Source organism: Bombina bombina, chromosome 2, assembly GCF_027579735.1.
Source record: "Bombina bombina isolate aBomBom1 chromosome 2, aBomBom1.pri, whole genome shotgun sequence".
Taxonomy (NCBI): domain Eukaryota; kingdom Metazoa; phylum Chordata; class Amphibia; order Anura; family Bombinatoridae; genus Bombina; species Bombina bombina.
The window spans coordinates 714,971,277-714,994,090 of record NC_069500.1 but is presented as its reverse complement, the minus strand read 5'-3'; the positions used below and the strand labels follow the sequence as shown (position 1 = coordinate 714,994,090).

The 22,814-nt window shown below is 37.9% G+C and overlaps 1 protein-coding gene across 1 annotated transcript in view; it reads left to right on the top strand.

Moving 5' to 3' along the window:
• Nucleotides 1-3,242: 3,242 nt before the first annotated feature.
• Nucleotides 3,243-22,814, top strand: part of GRHPR (glyoxylate and hydroxypyruvate reductase) — a 48,114-nt gene continuing 28,542 nt past the window's right edge. Inside the window, exons 1-4 of the mRNA XM_053702719.1 lie at nt 3,243-3,394; nt 12,102-12,229; nt 14,514-14,586; nt 16,522-16,638. Coding sequence (XP_053558694.1) covers nt 3,309-3,394; nt 12,102-12,229; nt 14,514-14,586; nt 16,522-16,638 — 404 coding nt within the window. The 5' untranslated portion in view covers nt 3,243-3,308. The remainder of the gene's footprint in view (nt 3,395-12,101; nt 12,230-14,513; nt 14,587-16,521; nt 16,639-22,814) is intronic.

The window sequence follows — 22,814 nt, the reverse complement described above, 5'->3', positions numbered from 1 at the left end:
GACTCTGGTGCATACTGTGTGATGCTGCTCATTTCCTGCACTTCCTTTTATGGCCAGACTGGTGTACATCATCCGTGTGAGACAGGATGCAGTCTCAGAATTGTGATGTCATCACTTATTATTTAAAGGGTCTCTGTTCAGTATGCTTTGCCCTTGCGTTGTCTCAGACCTGTTTGTGAGAGCTCCTGTGTATTACCTGGCTGTCTGCCGTCCCTCCTGGTTCCTGATCCCTGGCTTGTTCCTAACTCTGCTGTTCTCCTTGTTCCTGATTCCGGCTCGTCTGACTACTCGCTTTGGCTTCTGACTTGGCTCGTCTGACTACCAGCTCTGGTTTTGATTCCTGTCTTGTTATTTGACTTGTGGACTTTTTATTATTTTTTGCTTTTTAATAAAGGTGTGATTATTTTTGCACTTCTCGTCTCAGTTTGATTCCTGGCACCCTGACAAGCCTATGGCATATGCTGGTATTCTATCACAGACAAACCTGTAGAAAAGCTACAAGTTTTCAGGATAACTATTCCATAGCCTATGGCATATGCTGGTATCCTATCACAGACAAACCTGTAGAAAAGCTACAAGTTTACAGGTAACTATTATATAGCCTATGTAATAGTTACCATGTTTTGCAGTTATACTGCAGTTGTATCATGTGCTAATATTGTAAAATCATTCATGCATATTTCCTAAGTAATTACATATAAAAATCTGACAACAGAGGGAATATATCCAGCATGATTCAGGGAGTGTATTGATTGTCTTAGCTTTCACATTTTCAATACTTATTTTGTGTGTACACTTGATTGTTATTACTGTTATATTTTGTGTATATAGATGGTTTAATAAAAAAACAAAGTCACCATATGATTAGGGATTTGAAAACCTCATTGAAAATTAGACAAAATATTTTTTGTTGCTGAAATGTTTAAATGGTTGAAAGCATCCTAGATTATGAAAATGTATATGCAACACACAGTTGTTATTTTTTGTTGTTGTTATAATTTCTCTTTCTACGTTTACAAACATATCTGAAATAAAAAGCATCATCAAATCTGTGTGTTGGGCACCATTAATTTAATAAATTATTAAATTGTGTAGTCTTTTTATATGCACACTTACTGAGGCACCAGCTCCGACTAAGCATGTGCAAGGGCCGAAACATGTTAGCGGATTTGCTGCAATTATCGTCTGTGTGACCCATGGATGATTTTACCTAAGATGTTGAAATAAAGAAGTTGTTTTAACCGTCATCTGCTACTGTATTCTTATTTGATTCTATGCCTATATTTATATATATGATTATATATAGGTATAGATATATACAGATAATACATAGAACATATTCTACTATGTGCAGAACTTTGGAATGTAAAATATTTACAGTAAATACACAGTTAAACACTATTAAATATGAATGTTTCATCTACTTAACTGAAAAGGGCTCCAATGCACTGATATATATGTCTATATATATGTACATGGGTTTTTATGTGTTTATATATGTCTGTAAATACATATATGCACATATAAATACATATGTACACACCTATAAACATAGATATATGTTTGAACCCTTATAACTTTTTTATGCAATTTTTTTAATAATTTTTATCAGATAGTGTTATTATGAGTTTAACTGTACTTTGTAATGTATTTTTATGTGTTTTGTGATATTTTTTTGTTTCGCGAAACAGTTAACTAGAGTTCTAAGGACTCGATAATCATTCTAGCACAATTGCATTTACTTTCTTGTAATACGATCAGTAAACCCAACGCTCACAAACACCCATGATAAAACCCATTTCCACTCGTGCGTAGCTGTTAACGCGCCACTCGTAATCTGGCCCAGAATGTTTTAAAAATGAAATAATACAAGCACAGGCAAATAAAACAGAGAAGTACATAAAAATAAAGCACAGAAAAAGCTGTCACTCACTTTTATGTTTTAGTCTATACTCATTTTTCTATTTGTAACTTTATTATATTATTATAGTTCATTAGTGAAGCATGCAGGTTTATATGTAATGTTGCCCCTGCCAGGTGTCCAGTATTTTAGCAGACTGTCCAGTAATATCTTTACAAAAATACTGGACCCAAAAAATAAACAGTTTCTTAAAGTCCATGAGTGTTAACTAAATGTAAAAGTGAGGGACAGTCAAGGGGGTCAAATCACTATAAAAGGTAAAATTATTGACTTGGATGTTATTCACAGTCAAGCAGCAAGATGACTGTTCAGTTGTGAAAAATATCCATGGCAAGATCATAAGTGGTGGCTAAGGTATAAGTTTTTAAGGAGGGGCATTGTATGACCCCCCACCCCACATAGTGCACAGTCACCTACAGATTGTCCAGAACATTTTGTAGAAGATAGCTGGGAACCCTATTTATAAGGTAAGAAAAAACGTTTTATGTAGTTTTACAAAAACATTACATATATTCTGTAGTCCTTGTTTTAAAAACTGCACAACAATCTAAATAGTATCTTTGCAGGGACAAATAGACCATTAGGCTTCTCAAAGAAGCTCCTTCCTTGGTGGTGGTACAAGGAAGTTGTTTGCAGTAAACTTAAAGGGATAGTCTAGTCAAAAATAAATGTCCATGATTCAGACAGAGTATGCAATTTTAAGCAACTTTCTAATTTACTCCTATTATCAATTTTTCTTTGTTCTCTTTGTATCTTTATTTAAAAAAGCTGGAAAGTAATTCTAGGAGCCAGCCCATTTTTGGTTCAGCACCTGAATAGCGCTTGCTGATTGGATGGCTACATTTAGACACTAATCAGCAAGCGCTATCCAGATGCTGAACCAAAAATGGGCTGGCTTCTAAGCTTACATTCCAGCTTTTTAAAATAAAGATATCAAGAGAACGAAGAAAAATTGATAATAGGAGTAAATTAGAAAATTGCTTAAAATTGCATCCTCTGTCTGAATAATAAAAGTTTAATTTTGACTAGACTATCCCTTTAAACATGTGTAGGTTATGTACACTTGGTTGGCCAGAACAATATAATCTGTAATGAGGAATGAAACGGTCTGTGCTGGCAACAGAAAGTAGTAATATAACTAAACAGTATTAGCACAAAGATGTATTTGTAAAAAAAGCAAACTGTAAAGAATGAATGAGCCTGACTGGCATGTGCTGTAAAAAATGTATTGTTCCGTTAAGTAAACACTAGATGGCAGTAAAGCATCATGTTTAGGTTTGGTTTAAAAACCAAGGAAAGTCCATTTAAGCTTGTGTAAGTCAGCACAGCTCCTCCCCATTCTGCCCTCCACTTCCTCTTGTGCTGGAGGTCTGGATCATAATTTGCTATGAAAGCAGCGCAGCAGCTCATGAAGGTGTTTGTGACAAGGAGGATACCACCAGAGGGGCAGAAACTGCTGTCTCAAGCTGAAATGTGAGTGCCTCACTTAGCAATAACATTAAAACATGAACATTAACCTTATTATTGCACATTGTTGCAAAATACATGTATTTTTTCTATTACAGCTGCATTTGTGCCCCTGTGTAGTTGAAAGTCAAATGCAAATGTCAAAATTCCGCCTGATTCTAAAACCGTTCCCTGTAAAATGCTTTCCCTGGCTAGAGCTTGTTAAAGGGACAGTAAAGGCAATATTAAACTTCCATGATTCAGATAGAGCTTGCAAGTTTAAACAACCTTCCAATTTACTTCTGTTATCAAGTTTGTTTAATTCTCTTGATATCTTACATTGAAGAGTAAAACTAGGTAGGCTCAGGAGTGTGCACGTCTCTTTAGTACTCTATGGCAGTAGTGTTTTGCAACATTGTATAACAAAGCTACAAATAATGTTGCAAAACACTCATGCCATAGAGTTCTAAAGACACGTGCACACTATATAGTTTTACTCTAATAAAAGATACCAAGATAACGACTCAAATTAGATAACAGAAGGAAAGTTTTTTAAAATTGCATGCTCTAGTCTATCTGAATCATGACAATTAATTTTGACTTTACTGTCCCTTTAATGTTTTATTTAATATGCAGCTTCTTAGGTGCTAAACTGATTTAGATTGTTTGATCTGTTTTCCTATGTGAGATTAATGATTTCTTGTGCAAGCTGTCATGACTCACAAGTGGTGTTGGATAACATTAAATGTGTAATATAGTAATTACAAAGGTTATAAAGACATTGTCCCTTCGTAGCTTTAGTTTTGCACTTTGTGTTTATTTTTTCTTTAACCCTTTGAGTGCTAAGCACTTTCCCACCTGGGTGCTAAGATTTTTTAATGTTTTTTTTATTTTTGAACAATTTTTTTTAAACTTTGTTTTATTTTTTTCAGACCCCCCCCAAGACTTACACTGTTGGAAAGGTTAGGCGATTGGGGGGTCTATAGCTGCTTAGATGCCTGAGATACAGGCTTCTAAGCAGCATGCCCTCTGCTCCTATACTTAACATTGTTAAGTATAAATAAAGTTGCATAGTGACGTTGCCACGCAAAACGGAAAGCACCGGCGATGCCCGTCACTCTACAGGCACGATCGCCAGGGTAGGAGCGGGTGGGAGCCCCCAGATCTCCCTCAAGGTGGGAGAGTGCTAGTACGGCTCTGAGCCATCATTAGCACCAGAGTGGGAAACTCTGTGACGGTTCAGAGCCGTCATTAGCGCTCAAAGGGTTAAAGTGACGGGAAACCCCAGAATTTTCTTTTATAATTTGGATAGAACATACAATTTTAAACAACTTTCCAATTTACTTCTATTATCAAATCTGCTTCTCTTGTTATCCTTTGCTGAAGGAGCAGCATTGCACTACTGGCAGCTAGATGACCAAAAATCCCTTTAAGTCAAACATGTTTTAACCCTTTCGCTACTGGGAATTTCAGGGGGAAACTTGTTAAACATACCAGAGAATTTTTAGCATTTTTTCTATCACTCCATTTAAATAGAAATAGAGCCTTGTTTTTTTGTTTTTTTTATTTACCTGTCAAAACTTTATATTAGTATAAATAGACAACCCAAGGTATTGATCCAGGCCCATTTTGGTATATTTCATGCCACCATTTTACCAGCAAATGCAATCCTATAAAAAAATATTGTTAACTTTTTCACAAACTTTTGGTTTCTCACTGAAATTATTTACTTACTGGTTGTGCAATCATGACAAAAATGATTGTAAAAGCCCCTCTGGGAAATAGCAGACATACATGGCTTTGCTATTGGTTTTCGGTAATTAGAAGGCCGCTAATTGTAGCTGCACATCACACTTATGAAATTACTGGCAGTGAAGGGGTTAATTAATTTGCTAGTAAAGGAAATACTATATTAATGTAGGTATTGCCTTCCTACCAGACCCTAACTCTCTCCATGATCCCCTCCCAAACAGCTCTCTTACTCCCCCACCCACACTCATTCCTACCACCTTAGGTAATGGCAGACAATTAGCCAGTATGCAGTTTAGGGGTTTTTTTTGTTTTTTTTTCTGCAGTCTAGTGATCCTCCCTGATCCCTCCCATTAGCAGCAGCCATCTGTGGTACTGGCAGCTGACTGCTAGTACCTAATTTGTGTTTTGTTTATTTTTGTTTTTTAATATATATATATATAACTCCAAAAGAGGCATGCACTCACTGGATTTGTGCAAAAAGTGCTTTATTGGCACATCAAAAATCAGTGACGTTTTGGGGATAAATCACCCCTTCATCAGACCAAGTGAAATTGTGAGAAACAAACAGTGTTTATAACACCACCGCCAATCAGAGAATAACAGCCCATAACTGTTAAGAATGTGAGACATATGCTTAATAAACACAAGAAAACAAACTTATACTGTACATAGTTTCTGTACTGACCAGTACAATCAGTAAACAAACTTAAAACATCAATTTAAACAGGGCTGTTTATGTGCTAAAAACATAGGTGTGTACATACAACAACTTAAACTCCATGTGGGCTCTCACATTCATAATAGAGGAGATAACTGAAAATAACATATAACTTATATCTCTATTAGAGCTTCATATAACTACCTGTGGTACTTCAAAAACAAAGAAAGGAAATTAGACACAGTCCAATCAAAGTATATCCCAGCAGTGTTGTAATAATTTAAGGCGCTGCACTAGACGTGGTGCAGTATAAATAGACACGTAATTGTGTTCTCAATGAGCTAAACACTGTTGCAAAATGATGGCTGCATATACCCCCATTCAGTTATGTTTGTACAAAGACACGTACCTCTGGGTCTTGGCTTTCGTGCTGCAAAACTGGCAAGCAAAGTTACCTGTCCTGCGAGAAGGAAGTCCGACTCCTGTGTGTTGTGTATAACAACAAAGCAAGCTCTCTGTAGCTGCTATGCCGGGTGCGTCCCGTCTGTATGTGAAAAAAGTTCCAGCAGGTGCCGCGCCTGGGCTCCTACTCCTTGTGACTTCCGAGAGGTACGCAGAGTGAAGGTTGATGCTCACCTTTGTCGGGGAAATGCAGCCAATATCGCCACTGCCGGGAACAGAGCTGGGTGCTCAATGTGGGATTCAGGTCCTCCGGCAAGCTCTGCCATAAACTTGTAGACCAGGAAAGAACAAGGACTCATAGAATCAATAACTCATAGAATTCAAGCTATTCCAGGACTCATAGAATTCAAGCTATTCCAGGTGGAACACTATTCAGTGTACAGGGTAGGTGCAAAGGATCTGACGCGTTTCGCGCATGCTCAGATGCACTTCATCAGAGATCTACAGGTGTTCACTAAGTGAGCACTTATATACTATTCATTGATCAATAAAAATATTAGTGAGAGTGAGTGAAATTACTCAATATGTAACAAACGTGTGCATAAAGTGAAAAACGTGACTGATACATTAACAAAGTGAATTCAAATACATATTGATTAACTAATTATAACCAAAAAAATGACAAAATAATTCCTAAGTATTGCCTCTAACATATAAAATGCGCACAAGGGTAATACATTTAAATAGTGAAAAGAGCGCTCAGTAAGTATTATTACTGTGTGGAACAAAAAAATGATATAATAAATAAAGATAATGGGGCCCATTTATCAAACTCCATATGGAGCTTGAGGGCCCTTTTTCTGGTGAGCCTGCAGACTCGCCAGAAACACCAGTTATGAAGCAGCAGTCTAAAACCTGTCCGCCTTCTCTGAGCAGGTGGACAGACATCGCCGCAATTCAACCTGATCAAGTACGATCGGGTTGATTGACACCCTCCTGCTGGCGGACCATTGGCCACGAATCTGCAGGGGGCGGCGTTGCACGAGCAGCTCACAAGAGCTGCTGGTGCAATGCTGAATACGGAGAGCGTATCGCTCTCCGCATTCAGCGAGGTCTGTCGGACCTGATCCGCACTGTCGGATCAGGTCCGACAGACCTTTGTTAAATAGGCCCCAATAAGAAAGAAGAAGAAAAAAAAAAAGAGTCCGCTATGGGAAGCACTGGCTATTATAGTGCCAGGGAAATAACAATTTAAACAATGGTAAAAAATAACAATAACTAGGTTTTAGCGACCACAAAGGGAAAATTCATAAGTATATAGTGAAACAAACTGGGTAGCGTGAAAAACCAGAGAAAAACATATGTAATTGCTTAAGCTAAATAAGGAATAATGATTAAAAGAAAATTATACAGAGTTATGGCAAATGAGGCGTTACAAAATGAGAAAACAAAAAGAAATAATAAACAGTTAAAAAGTAATATGCATAAAGCAAAAATAAAATAAAAGATTATATTTGAACTACATAACATTCTTATGACTAAAATAAGATCAGTATATAGATACAGAAAAACCTAAAGAGGAAAGCTACAGTGTACCTAGACGATAATAAAGATGACATAATGGTCATGTCTAGGGGGGATAATAGATAGAAAGAAGGGGAGATAAGCATATTAAAATCAAAGATAGAAGTATAGGGAATTCATCTATAAATAAGTCTGTCATATCTCTTATTTATACCCCTAGGAAATTTGGTTTGCAGGGTAAAAATCCAATAAGCTTCTCTCCTAAGTAGTTTGGCTATTCTATCTCCCCCTCTAATATCTCTCCTGATATATTCTATACCCACAAACTGAAAGAGATGTTTGACACGAGTGCCATGGGAGCGAAAATGTTTGGCCACTGGTGTCTTGGGGGTTTTCTCATCCAAAGACAGCAAATGCTGCCTAATTCAATCTTTTAGGGGGCGTGTCATTGTGCCCACGTATTGAAGGGAGCGCTGCTGGCATGTGATGAGGTACACCATATGATCACTAGTGCAATCAATCCTATTGTTGATATTGAAAATTTGTCCTGTTTGAGAGGATTTAAATTGATCAGTCTTTTTAGTTTAGGAACAGGTCTTACAAGTATGGCCACATCTAAATAAGCCTTTCACTGCTGTAAGTCAATTAGGAGGCTGGGCTGGTTTATTGAAAAAGTATTTTTTTTCTAACTTTGTCTCCCAAATGTTATGGAATTGCCTGCTGTATTGAGTGGAAAACGCTATAGTGTCTGTGTTTACTGACTCCTTGGGTTTTTTGTTGTTGGTGCCAGAAAGTAAAGCATGTCTATCTATTTTTTCAACTTCATTAGCTATTCTGGTTAGGGCTCTTATTATATCCTCTCTCTTGTAGGCATGTTTTAAGAAGATTGGCCTGAATTCGGTATTCTGTCAAACTAGAGAAATTTCTTTGTGCTCTAATGAACTGGCCTTTGGGTATACCTCTAGTAATATGTTTGACATGGCAGGAATTTGCCCTTAAAATCGTGTTTCATGCCAGAGATTTTCTATATATTGTAGAGATTACCCTGTTGTCATTATTTATGGAAAGCTGGAGATCTAGAAAAGGAATGGTGTATTGTTCCACATTGTATGTGAATCTGAGATTAAGATCATTATTATTTAACATATTTATTAATGGGTCCACGATTTGTGACCAATTCGAATTCCAAAAGACAATTAGGTCGTCTATATATCGACCATACACAACTACATTGTCTCCGAAGGGGAAATCGTCTGCAACAATGCGGTTATAATCTAACCAGCCCATGTAAAGATTGGCATATGCCGGGGCAAATTTAGCCCCCATGGCTGTCCCGCATCTTTGCAGGTAGAAATCCCCCCCAAAGACAAAGTAGTTGTGCGTTAGTAAAAATCTGGCTGCAGAAACCAAAAAACACATGTATTCCTCAGAATAGGATGTGTATCTCCTAATCATGTGGCCCATTGCCTCGAGGCCCTTATTGTGTGGGATACTAGAGTAAAGGGCTGTTACATTGATGGTGAGCCATAAATGCCAAATGACATTCTCTAGCTGTTGTAGCAGATGGGCACTATCTCTTATGTAGCCTGGTAGGGACATGACTATCGGTTGAAGGGCTGAGACCAACCAGGCTCCTAGTCTCTCACAAAGGGAGCCCATACTGGCCACAATTGGCCTACCTGGTGGTTTCTGGAGGGTCTGAAAGTGGGTATTAGAGGGTCATCTATTAGTAGATAGTTTACCACCTCCTTAGTGAGGTAACCCTTTTTCCAGGGCCGTGTCCAGGAAAGACAGTAGTTCTCTTCTGAATGTGTGGGTAGGATCGAGACTTAGTCTGGTATAGACATTACGGTCACTCAGTTGGGAGGTAGCTTCATTAATGTAATCAATTTTATTTAGGACCACTGCTGCCCCCCCCTTTGTCCGGCTTGGTGACCACAATGTCTTGATTTGCTTCTAACTGTTTCAGCGCCAACCTTTCTAAGTGGGAGATGTTATGTTTGGTGCTGAAATGTAACTGTGTCAGAGTGTCATTTAGTAATAAGATGTCTCTCTGTACTGCATCTTGGTATAATTTGATGCTAGTACTTCTGGCTTGCACTGGTTAAAAGTAAGAGCGATCTTTATGTGGAAAATCATGGGTTGAGATAGTGGGGCATACTGCATTATCCTGTAATGAAATCAGAACATTAAAGTCACATAGGTCCTTAAATAATAACCCAACTTTGTTACTGCTGTCTAGTGTGATAGGGATTGGGGGAGGAAGGTAGGTGTCATGTGTTGAACCAGAAAAATGTTTCCTTAAAGTAAACTTGCGTACTAGGCGGTTGATGTCTATCATGGTGGCAAAAACATCAAAATTTGTGCTAGGTACAAAAGTGAGACCTTTATTAAAGGGACACTGAACCCAATTTTTTTCTTTTGTGATTCAGATAGAGCATGACATTTTAAGCAACTTTCTAATTTACGCCTATTATCAATTTTTCTTCATTATCTTGTTATCTTTATTTGAAATGCAAGAATGTAAGTTTAGATGCCGGACCATTTTTTGGTGAACAACCTCGGTTGTCCTTGCTGATTGGTGGATAAATTCATCTACCAATAAAAAAGTGCTGTCCAGAGTCTGAGCCAAAAAAAGCTTAGATGCCTTCTTTTTCAAATAAAGATAGCAAGAGAATGAAGAAAAATTGATAATAGGAGTAAATTAGAAAGTTGCTTAAAATTGCATGCTCTATCTGAATCACGAAAGAAAAAATTTGGGTTCAGTGTCCCTTTTAAGTATGGAAATTTGTGCTGGGGTTAGGACAGTGTCAGAAATATTGATCACACCTATTTCTTTTTGGTTTTTGAGGTGGCCCTGCTGGGGTATCTATGTGCTTGGCTAGTAGCCTTAGTGGTGCTGGTTTGTTGTGGTGTTTTGACCAAGGTGACTAATGTTGGTCTGATTGGTGCAGTAGCTCCTGTTTCAGGTTCTACATTTGAAGCACTAGACACAAGTGCCGGGAACCATGGGGTGTGCATGGAGGTGGACATGATCGATTCTGAGTCGCCAGCATCTGTGTACTTCAAAAGCAATCTATACAGATAATTAATTGACAATATTCAGTGAAGTTGAACTCAAGCTAAATCATCACAGCGCCATATCACACCGAAGATGCCAAATATGTGAGTCGTGGGCGTAACCATCAGGAGAAAACCAACATTCCAGACTGATACAACCAATCACGTTGTTGCCGTGTGACACACGTCAGCCAGGTTAGTAAATGATTTACCACGTGAGTGTGATGGGCGTTTACTAATAACGTCATCAAGAGGGTGGAACAGATTAACCTACCAGCCAATGGGAGTATATGGGCGTTGTTAGTAGCCTCAACTTGTAGGATGAAACAAAATAGCCCATCAGTCAATACCTAGAATGTAAATAAACAAGCATGTTGGTGAATACAAATCTAAAACGGACACACACCATTCCATCACGGGCATGTTAACATAAGATATACAAACAAGAAGGAGATAGGCGTGTCATACAAAATACAACATATAACAGGCCAAAGTGATCATCCGGCGGCTCATTACAAAAACTTATGATACTGCTGTGATGAACTCTCACTTATAGGTGACCAACACATAATCTGACTGCGATCTACATATGATGCATAGGAGACTACCAGAGCTAGGTAGTAGAAAAAATCATTTACACATAGATAAGGGGAACAATCTACAAACTGAATCTATATACAACTTCTAACCTACTAATGGAAACGATACAACCAACTTATTTACAAATAACATTGCCAATCCATTTGGTGGTCCAGGCCATTGGGATATAGAGTTCTTAGTTTAAAGATCCACTTTGATTCTATTTGTAGTAGATGTTGATTTTTGTCCCCTCCTCTCCTTAGGGGCGGTACATGATCGATAAGTATGAATCTGAGGTCGCTCACTGTGTGCTTGTGTTTCATAAAGTGTTTAGCCACCGGTAATTCACTTTTCTGTTTATCAATGGCTTCTCGAATTGAATGTCTATGATTGGCCATCCGGGTGCAAATATTATCGCTAGTTTTCCCCACGTAAAATTGTCCACAGGTGCAATTCAAAAGATATACCACATATGTGGTGGTGCATGATAGGTAACATTTAATGTCAAATCTCCGGTTTGTGTGGGGATGTCTTAAAAAATCATAGAGTTACATGTAGTACAGCCTAGACATCTATAACAGCCCCTTTTCCGGAACAAGTAGAGGGGCTGTTATAGATGTCTTGGCTGTACTACATGTAACTCTATGATTCAAGGGACTCAATTTAGACATGAGTGAGTGGTTGAGAAATGTTACATAATTCAAATAACATGTTTTATCTTTTATAATTTAACTGGACTTTCTTTACCTATGGTTTTAGCGATGTCCAGCAATGGGATTCAGACGACCCTATACCCAGAGCAGAGTTGCTGAAAGGAGTCACTGGAGCACATGGGATATTTTGCCTATTATCAGAAAAGATTGATAAAGAGGTTCTAGATACAGCTGGTATGTATTTCTTATACCCTAGAAAAATAGTGTGTATGTGTGTGTACATATATATATCTATACGCCATAGCATCGCCGCATTACACAGCTTTTACGCTTAGCTAGGGTTAGTACAGAGCTGTTTCGTGGTTTTTGCCATTCATCAGCTGGGAGTAGGTTGAATCACTGCTTGGTAAAGTTCATTTCTGGGGGAAATACAACAACAATTAAAATTATGTGGAGGCGAAAAGTGAGTTTAAAATCCCCCACTAAATTGGTCTGAATCACTGTACTAACCCTAACTAAGCGTAAAAGCTGTGTAATGCGGCTATGCTATGGCGTAAAGGGAAGTCTGCCTTAAAAAGCAGGCTAAAAGTAAAAAGGTTGTGAACCTCATTTGCATATCTTACCCAGAATCCTTTGCTGCATTGGAAACGGTGTCATCGGAGAGTTTCTGTGGGAAAAGCAAGTCTTCTGACTTGTCTAGATTTGTAAATAGTTTTCACAATGAGTTATTTTCTCTACATTTTGGATTTAGTGGAGGATTTTAAACTCACTTTTCGCCTCCCCATAATTTTAATTGTTGTTGTATTTCCCCCAGAAATTAACTTTACCAAGCAGTGATTCAACCTACTCCCAGCTGATGAGTGGCAAAAACCACGAAACAGCTGTCCTGGGATTGGTCTGAATCACTGTACTAACCCTAGCTAAGTGTAAAAGCTGTGTAATGCAGCGATGCTATGGCGTAAAGGTAAGTCTGCCTTAAAAAGCAGGCTAAAAGTAAAAAGGTGAGTCATTGTGAACTTCATTTGCATATCTTACCCAGAATCCTTTGATGCATTGGAAACAGTGTAATCGGAGAGTTTCTGTGGGAAAAACAAGTCTTCTGACTTGTCTAGATTTGTAAATAGTTTTCACGAGTTATTTTCTCTACAATATATATATATATATATATATATATATATATATATAATTATTATTATAAGTTATTTGTAGAGCGCCAACAGATTCCGCAGCGCTGTAAACATAGTCGGTATACAGGATAGCTTTTGTAGGGATCAAGTGGGTAGAGGGCCCTGCCGAGAGTTTCACTGTTGTAGTTGGCTCTTATGAAGGCGATCTTCAAACAGCTGGGCTCAAAGGATTACATTCTAAGGGGTTCAAGGGGAAAGCAATGGAGTTAGGAAAGGTTAGTGTTGGTTGTATGCATCCCTGAATAGTAGAGTTTTTAGGGAGTGCTTGAAGCTGTTAAAACTAGAGGAGAGTCTTATGGAGCAAGGCAGGGAGTTCCACAAGATAGGGGCCAGTCTGAAGAAGTCCTGTAAACGGGAATGTGAGGAAGTAACAAGAGAGGAGGAGATCCTGAGCTGATCGAAGGGGACGGGAGGGAGAGTATCTGGAGACAAGTTCTGAAATGTAGTGGGGAGCAGTGCAGTTGAGAGCTTTGTATGTCACAGTGAGGATTTTGTGTTTAATCCTAGAGGCAAGAGGAAGCCAGTGAAGGTATTGGCAGAGAGGTGCAGCAGATGAAGAGCGACGAGTAAGGAAGATGAGCCTGGCAGAGGCATTCATAATGGTTTGTAAAGGAACTATGCGGCAGCTAGGTAGACCAGAGAGGACGGAGTTGCAGTTATCGAGGCGGGAAAGGATGAGAGAGTGGATTACAATCTTAGTTGTATCTTGTGTAAGGAAATGTCTAATTTTAGAGATGTTTTTAAGGTGGAAGCGGCAGGCTTTAGCCAAGGACTGAATGTGAGGAGTGAAGGAAAGATCTGAGTCAAGTGTGACTCCAAGACATCGGGCATGCGGGTAGGGGTAATGATGGAATTATCAACAGTTATAGAAATGTTGGGGGTGGAGGCATTGGAAGAAGGGGGAAAGATAAGGAATTCCGTTTTGGAGAGATTTAGCTTAAGGTAGTGAGAGGACATCCAAGATGAGATGTGAGAAAGACAGTTAGTGACACGGGTTAGTAAGGAAGCAGGTAAGTCTGGTGCAGAGAGGTAGATTTGGGTGTCATCGGCATACAAATGATATTGAAACCCAAGGGACTTTATTAAGGAACCTAATGATGACGTGTAGATTGAAAAGAGAAGGGGACCGAGGACAGAGCCTTGAGGTACCCCAACAGAAATATATATATATATATATATATATAAATTTATGTATGCAACCTTGTCTGCAAATGATATACAGAAAATATATTTTTTTAAACTGTATTAGTGTTTCAAAATGTACTAAATGTATTACATTTTCTTACAACAAAATTACCTTGACCAGTCGATTGTTTTGTTTAAATCAACAGGTTCTAATCTTAAAGTCATCAGCACATTATCCGTCGGATTTGATCATTTAGCTTTGGATGAGATTAAAAAGCGGTATGTTTGTTTTATATGTTCTTGTATTTTCATCAAATTGTCTTCAGACTTATTTTGCATATCTAAATTTAGTAAAGGTTTAGTGCAAATGATTACTTGTATATCATTATGTATCAAGGCCTTACAAAATGACTCTAGTATAATAGTAATGTTGTAAGTACAGTTTACTTTCACATTCTGTCACTCTGCATGACCGATTTATCTAATACAGATAATTCTCATTTTGCAACATTTTAGATGCCCTAGGTCAGTGGTTCGTGTCACGCTTGGCAATGCAAACTTCTGTTGCAGCTCACCTATATTCTTAATGCTGGGCTCTTCTGTAATTACCTGTAAATGTATTCTTACACCTCTCAGCTTCCGTGTACGCTCTCATGTCAAATTCTATAGTGTTCCTTTGAGTAGCAGGGATCTGAACCCTGGGTCACTGCTGCTTACTTAGTTTCCAGTGACTCTTTAACCAGTGGTTTCTTGCTCATAGCAGGTGCACTAACATCTGCATGCATATAGTTAGAATAGTCATGGATCCTTCAGGGTGCTCGGGTACCTTTTTAAGGTGCAATGTGTGAGAGTTATAGAAGCTCAAATTTGCATTCCAACTCCTGCTTGAGTGCAGTGAAAATGTTGGGATCATAACAACCAATTAAAATACTCGCGGGAGAGGATACATTTGCCAGAGAATCTAAAATAATTACATATTGAGCTAGCAAATTTGTTCAAATATAATTGTATGAATAGAAATAATTGCTCTGTAAAGTGGAGGACAATTTTATATCATCAAAATTTAGTGGCAGACAGTTTCAGAAACACAGCCCAAGGTAACCGCTCAAAACAGGCAAAGCTACCAGATTAGATAATATAAAGTGCAACCACCATTTCCCTTTAGTTTAGCATTATGGGGCACTAGAGTATTTTTTACCTATAATAATGAATAATTCCTTTGTATTGTCATTGTGTAGTCAGAATGTGTAATTTAACTGTTTTCAAAAAATTTTAAATTGTATATAATAGAGCAATAAAAGATGTATTCAATATCTAGGGGCTAGCACAAAAAAGCTAGTTGCCAGACATTTTCCGGGATAGTGTACTGTAAATTTTTTCCACTTTAATTTGTTTCCAGTGATCTATTTTACCAGCTTTAATTAACGTAATTGTTTACGAATAGCTTTAGCTTTATTTTGGTATTTTAAATAGCTGATTTTTCCCTGTGGTATCCCCATATATTCTGAAACATTTAATGTGATTTGTATTTCAAATTGTAGCTTTTTACTGGTTGCAAAGGGAGGGGCTGTAGAATTTTACTGGTTGCAGAGGGAGGGGCTGTAGAATTTTACTTGTTGCAGAGGGAGTGTCTGTAGCTTTTTGCTGGCTACAGAGGGAGTGGCTGTAGCTTTTTGCTGGCTGCAGAGGGAATGGCTGTAGTATTTTGCTGGCTGCAGAGGGAGTGTCTGTAGCGTTTTGCTGGCTGCAGAGGGAGTGTCTGTAGCGTTTTGCTGGCTGCAGAGGGATTGGCTGTAGCGTTTTGCTGGCTGCAGAGGGAGTGGCTGTAGCTTTTTGCTGGCTACAGAGGGAGTGGCTGTAGCTTTTTGCTGGCTGCAGAGGGAATGGCTGTAGTATTTTGCTGGCTGCAGAGGGAGTGTCTGTAGCGTTTTGCTGGCTGCAGAGGGAGTGTCTGTAGCGTTTTGCTGGCTGCAGAGGGATTGGCTGTAGCGTTTTGCTGGCTGCAGAGGGATTGGCTGTAGCTTTTTGCTGGCTGCAGAGGGATTGGCTGTAGCATTTTGCTGGCTGCGGAGAGTGCAGAGTAGGACAGAGAGTGGACTGCAGCTGCAGAAAACCGTCAGAGCAAATTAATGTACACTATGAATCTGTAACTTTGCCTAGGACCCATAAGCTAAGATTGAGTGTAACAGTGTAATCTGCTTTTATTTTCCATAGTGGAATCAGAGTGGGCTACACACCAGATGTTTTGACAGATGCCACAGCTGAGCTTACAGTAGCCTTATTACTAACCACCTGCCGTCGTCTACCAGAAGCAGTGGAAGAAGTTAAGAAGTAAGTGGTCATATGGGCAGATTTTATTGTTTGATGAGTAGTAATTGTTCTTACTTGGTTCATACTTGGTTTCTTGCTTATAAGAAGCAGTTTGAAATGGAAGTACTATATAACCTTCCTTTTTACTGACATCAGGGCATGATAGATTTGTTAAAAAAATAACAGCAAGGGAAGAGGTTTTTTTTTTTAAACTTTTATAGTGTGTGGTTGTCTGATAAACGTTTTGTTTCTAGTAACACACACAGATATTTAACCCTCTAATTACAGTTAGTGCTATTTAATTGTATTTTTATTATGTTTTTGTCAATTGTGCAATTCTACTGTGTGTAATGGTCCTTTAAGTGCTAAGTTTCAAGAAGTTTAATGAATAGAAGATTGTTTGGAGTAGAATAGATCGGCACAAGAAGCCAAGTGTGAGGAGAGAGGGACAAGCAGTAAAAACTAAAGTGAAACCTATAATGTTAATGTTTTAGTTAAATAACATATTTAAATTATTATTAAAGGGATATTAAAGACTTTGATATGGTAATATAAAATGATAAATCATATTTTTTTTTTAAAAAAAAACCTCTGCAATAAACTTTAATTATTTGTTTTGTCCCCTTTTTGTGTAATTCCATTCTGAAACTGTGAGCTTTTCAGTTAGAAATAGAAGTGCAGAAACTGTTATATCTCACACAACCATTGGCTGTACACTCTAGTGACCTATTTATAACTGTCCCTGGCCGCAGCAGAAAAGGCAACCTAAATTACAACATGGCAGCTCCCATTGTTTTATAGACACTTAAACTTTACTCTTATTTTGTCAATATTTATACCGCTAATGAAGATTTAATAAATATACCTACATGTTATTCTCGGACTAATGTTTTCTTTGAATGCATCATTTTATAAAGCATTTATTTAGTGTTTAATGTTCCTTTAAGGTAATGATTACTTTACTGCTTCCAGTAAAGTACAGAAGAAAAGTTGTCCAAATATAAATGATTAACCTACTAAGGGCCAGATTACAAGTGGAGAGCTAACCCGACGGGTGCAAAAAGCCAAACTTACAATACTCACGCGCAAACTCGATAACATATTCTCATGTGTGCTAACCCGACATGAAAATATGAATATTTCACATTCCAATGTTCTGCACATAGCAGAATATGTTCTTTTTATCTGATAGTATTTTGGTACAATATACATATCTATATACATACATATCTACATACATACATATCTACATACATACATATCTACATAACATACATACATACATACATACATACATACATACACACACTCACCGGCCACTTTATTAGGTACACCTGTTCAATTGCTTTGTAACACAAATTGATAATCAGCCAATCACATGGAAGCAACTCAATGCATTTAGGACAACCATATCTAGGGTTTAAAGAGAATGGTCCGAAAAAGAGAAAATATCCAGTGAGTGGCAGTTGTGTGGACGACAATGCCTTGTTGATGTCAGAGGAGAATAGGCAGACTGGTTCTAGAAAGGCAACAGAAACTCAAATAACCACTCGTTACAACCAAGGTATGCATAATACCATCTCTGAACACACAACATGTCGAACCTTAAAGTGAATGTAAATTTTTATGCTAAAGTGCCCGGTTTTTAAAAATTTGATTACAAACAGGGGCACTTTAAGTCATCAAAATTTACATTTCACTCCTATTGTGAAAAAAAAATGTATCTTTTAATCTTGACAGCAGCTCCAGCTTCCTCCGGTCGTCGCAAAGCCTCTTCCTGGGTCTAAAATGAGGAATCCGGCTTCCTCCAATCATGACGTTGAATCAGAAATAGCTTGTGACGACCGGAGGAAGCTGGAGCTGCTGTCAAGTTTAAAAGGTAAGTATTTCTTCACAACGAGTGAAATGGAAATTTTCATGAATTAAAGTGCCCCTGTTTTTAATCGAATTTTTAAAAACCGGGCACTTTAGCATCAAAATTTACATTCACTTTAAAGCAGATGGCTGCAGCAGCAGAAGACCACACCGGGTGCCACTCCTGTCAGCTAAGAACAGGAAACTCAGGCTGCAATTCGCACAGGCACTCCAAAATTTGACAAGAGAAGATTGGAAAAACGTTGCCTGGTCTCAATTTCATCTGTGACATTCAGATGGTAGGTTCAGAATTTGGCATAAACAACATGAAAGCATAGATCCATCCTGCCTTATATCAGCGGTTCAGGCTGGTGGTGGGGGTGTAATGGTGTGGGGGATATTTTCTAGGCACATTTTGGTCCCCTTAGTACCAATTGAGCCTTTTTAAAATGCTGACCATGTCCATCCCTTTATGACTACAGTGTACCCATCTTCTGATGGCTACTTCCAGCAGGATAACGCACCATGTCACAAAGCTAAAATCATCTCAAACTGGTTTCTTGAACATGACAATAAGTTCACTGTACTCCAATGGCCTCCACAGTCACTAGATCTCAATCCAATAGAGCACCTTTGGGATGTGGTGGAACGGGAGATTTGCATCATGGATGTGCAGCCGTCAAATCTGCAGCAACTGCGTGATGCTATCATGTCAATATGGACCAAAATGTCTGAGGAATGTTTCCAACACCTTGTTGAATTTATGCCACGAAGAATTAAGGCAGTTCTGAGGGCAAAAGGGGTTCCAACCCGGTACTAGCAAGGTGTACCTAATAAAGTGTATTTTTATATATATATATATATATATAAGTTTTGAAAATAGTGTGGATGGAAAACCTGCTAGTTCATTAATAGTGTTGCATAAATTAGCTCGGTATTTTAAAAATAAAATGAAATACCACTTTGTTATAATGTAAATGGTGCAGACCCATTAGATAATTATAATACACAATATAAGGTAGATTAAGGTGCTTTAAGATAAAATCACCTGTTAAAGACTGGGAATGCAGCACTCTTTTAAAAAAGAAAAAGCAACACGTCTTGAATTTGAATAAGAGTTACATTTATTCACACACCGCGTCGAGCTTGGGCTCGTTAGTTTGAACCTATCCAAATACACTGGATACAGTAGATGTCGTGGTTAAATATTAAAACTTTAAAAATATAAGTGCTTTACAAATTTTAACAGCTCAAAGCATTTACATATGCTAGAAAAAAATATTACTCGGACCGGTCCATGTGAGGTGACAAGCTGTTGACAAGAATGAATTACTTCCTAAAGTACACAGGGCTATGGTAAAGCCTCAAGCATGCAACAACTGAATAGGCACAAAACTATAGACCTCAAACTCGATGTCTCAGACCCATTAGGGTTTTAGTAAAACTGATATCTATAAATGAGGTTTACTTATTATTGTGCATATTCACTTGTCAACTCTTAAGCATTAACATTTAGTATCTAGAAATGGCATATAAAGAATATGATACTAAGCGTAGCATGTTGTTTGCTCGAAGCATTAATCATATAAAAGAAAACCTTGTTTACAGATTCACATTTCGATTAGTAGCATAGGCGGTTTATACAATTAAATGATGCCCTTAGAGCTCAGCCGAGCTGAATAGAGGGTTCAGTATGTTAGCAGCCTGTTATGTGCTGATAGAATAGTTGTAAATCATCCAGACGATATATACTTTTCCAAAGATAATTTTAGTGCCTAATAGTAACAAAGACTCTAAACAAGGTTTTAGGGGATCTGCCACAGATATGAGCAAGGATAAAATTGATATGCAGCAAAGTTCTTAAAGCATGTGAAATCAAACTGTAGCAAGAAAGGAGTCGAAGCCAAAAAGATAGAGACGCAGGAGGATATCTTTATCTAGTACCATACCCCTCTGTCAACTGCACCTATCTTTTATAGAAAGCAGCATGGAAAGCGACAGTCATAAATAGCAGAAATGGTATGTGTTAGGTGGAACAAAGTAACCAAACAAACAAAGATGCAGGAGGATACCTTGTTTATATAGTTGTACCCTCTGTCAACTGCACCTGTTTATATGTTTGGCAACATTACCAGGCTTCAGTATTTCGTCAAAGGCTGCTTCACAAAGTTGGCATAGAGTCCACTATGCAGGCCGGACTTAGGTGTCTTTCATCAAGGCTGCGTCTTGATTCACCTTGTTGGAGCTTTAGAGATAAGTCAGCACGCTTAAACTTCTCCGACCATGCAAACGAACCAGCGTGTCAGATAATGTGGAGCAGCCAGCCAATTGCCGACGCGAGTTTCACCCCCTCGTCACTAGAGAGACGGGGTTTCCTCAGGGCTTGATGATTTGACAGATGCTGTGAATAGTTTTATATCCACATATGCTCCGCCCATGGTAGGAGGTGAAAGTTTAATATGACAAATACTGATAACTAAATAAAACCAATACAGACCTATTATGTTAAAAAGAAAACAATTGCACATACTATTGTACCACGAAAAAAGACCCATATGCAAGACATTTTTACACACAAAATGGGTTAAAAACGACCTATATAAGATTAGAATTTAGTACGAACAGATCCTATAGGAAACAGGCCATATCAAGTCTTTCATTCATGCCATTCATACCAATGGTAGAGAGGTCATAGATCCATTAACACTCTTTTTGGAGTCAAATCATCAAGCCCTGAGGAAACCCTGTTTCTCTAGTAACGAGGGGGTGAAACGCGTGTCAGCAATTGGCTGGCTACTCCACGTGATCTGAAACGCTGGTTTGTTTGTTTGCATGGCGGAGTTTAAGCGTGCTGACTTATCTCTAAAGCTCCAACAAGGTGAATCGAGACGCAGCCTTGATGAAAGACACCTAAGTCCGGCCTGCATAGTGGACTCTATGCCAACTTTGTGAAGCAGCCTTTGACGAAATACTGAAGCCTGGTAATGTTGCCAAACATATAAACAGGTGCAGTTGACAGAGGGGTACAACTATATAAACAAGGTATCCTCCTGCATCTTTGTTTGTTTGGTTACTTTGTTCCACCTAACACATACCATTTCTGCTATTTATGACTGTCGCTTTCCATGCTGCTTTCTATAAAAGATAGGTGCAGTTGACAGAGGGGTATGGTACTAGATAAAGATATCCTCCTGCGTCTCTATCTTTTTGGCTTCGACTCCTTTCTTGCTACAGTTTGATTTCACATGCTTTAAGAACTTTGCTGCATATCAATTTTATCCTTGCTCATATCTGTGGCAGATCCCCTAAAACCTTGTTTGGAGGCTTTGTTACTATTTGGCACTAAAATTATCTTTGGAAAAGTATATATCGTCTGGATGATTTACAACTATTCTATCAGCACATAACAGGCTGCTAACATACTGAACCCTCTATTCAGCTCGGCTGAACTCTAAGGGCATCATTTAATTGTCCACACACAATAGAGAACAATGGCGCTAACCCTCTCTGGAAAAAATTAAACTACCTCACTTGTTTAAAAATACCACATTAAACATACATATAAAATCGATACATGTACAAAAAAAATAAAAAAATAATAAATAAATGAATAAAATAAAAAGGGGGACAATGTTATTATCTCCTTTTGTTAACAACGGAATAGCCCAAATGTGCAAATATATGCAACAATAAAAAAATGTATATTACCACCTCCAGATGGAATCAACTGTATCCCACTTGAGAACTCTGCTGCTTATTTTACCAAATGTATTTGCGCTTTTTTCTTTCAGAGTGAAACATCATTTAATTGTATAAACCGCCTATGCTACTAATCAAAATGTGAATCTGTAAACAAGGTTTTCTTTTATATGATTAATGCTTCGAACAAACAACATGCTACGCTTAGTATCATATTCTTTATATGCCATTTCTAGATACTAAATGTTAATGCTTAAGAGTTGACAAGTGAATATGCACAATAATAAGTAAACCGGCCCGAGTAATATTTTTTTCTAGCATATGTAAATGCTTTGAGTTGTTAAAATTTGTAAGTTGTAATGCACTTGTACTCTTAAAGTTTTAATATTTAACCACAACATCTACTGTATCCAGTGTATTTGGATAGTGTCAAGCTAACGAGCCCAAGCTCAACACGTTGTGTGAATAAATGTAACTCTTATTCAAATTCAAGATGTGTTGCTTTTTCTTTTTTAAAAAAGTGCTGAATTCCCAGTCTTTAACAGGGGATTTTATCTTAAAGCACCTTAATCTACCTTATATTGTGTAATATATATATATATATATATATATATATATATATATATATATATATATATATATAC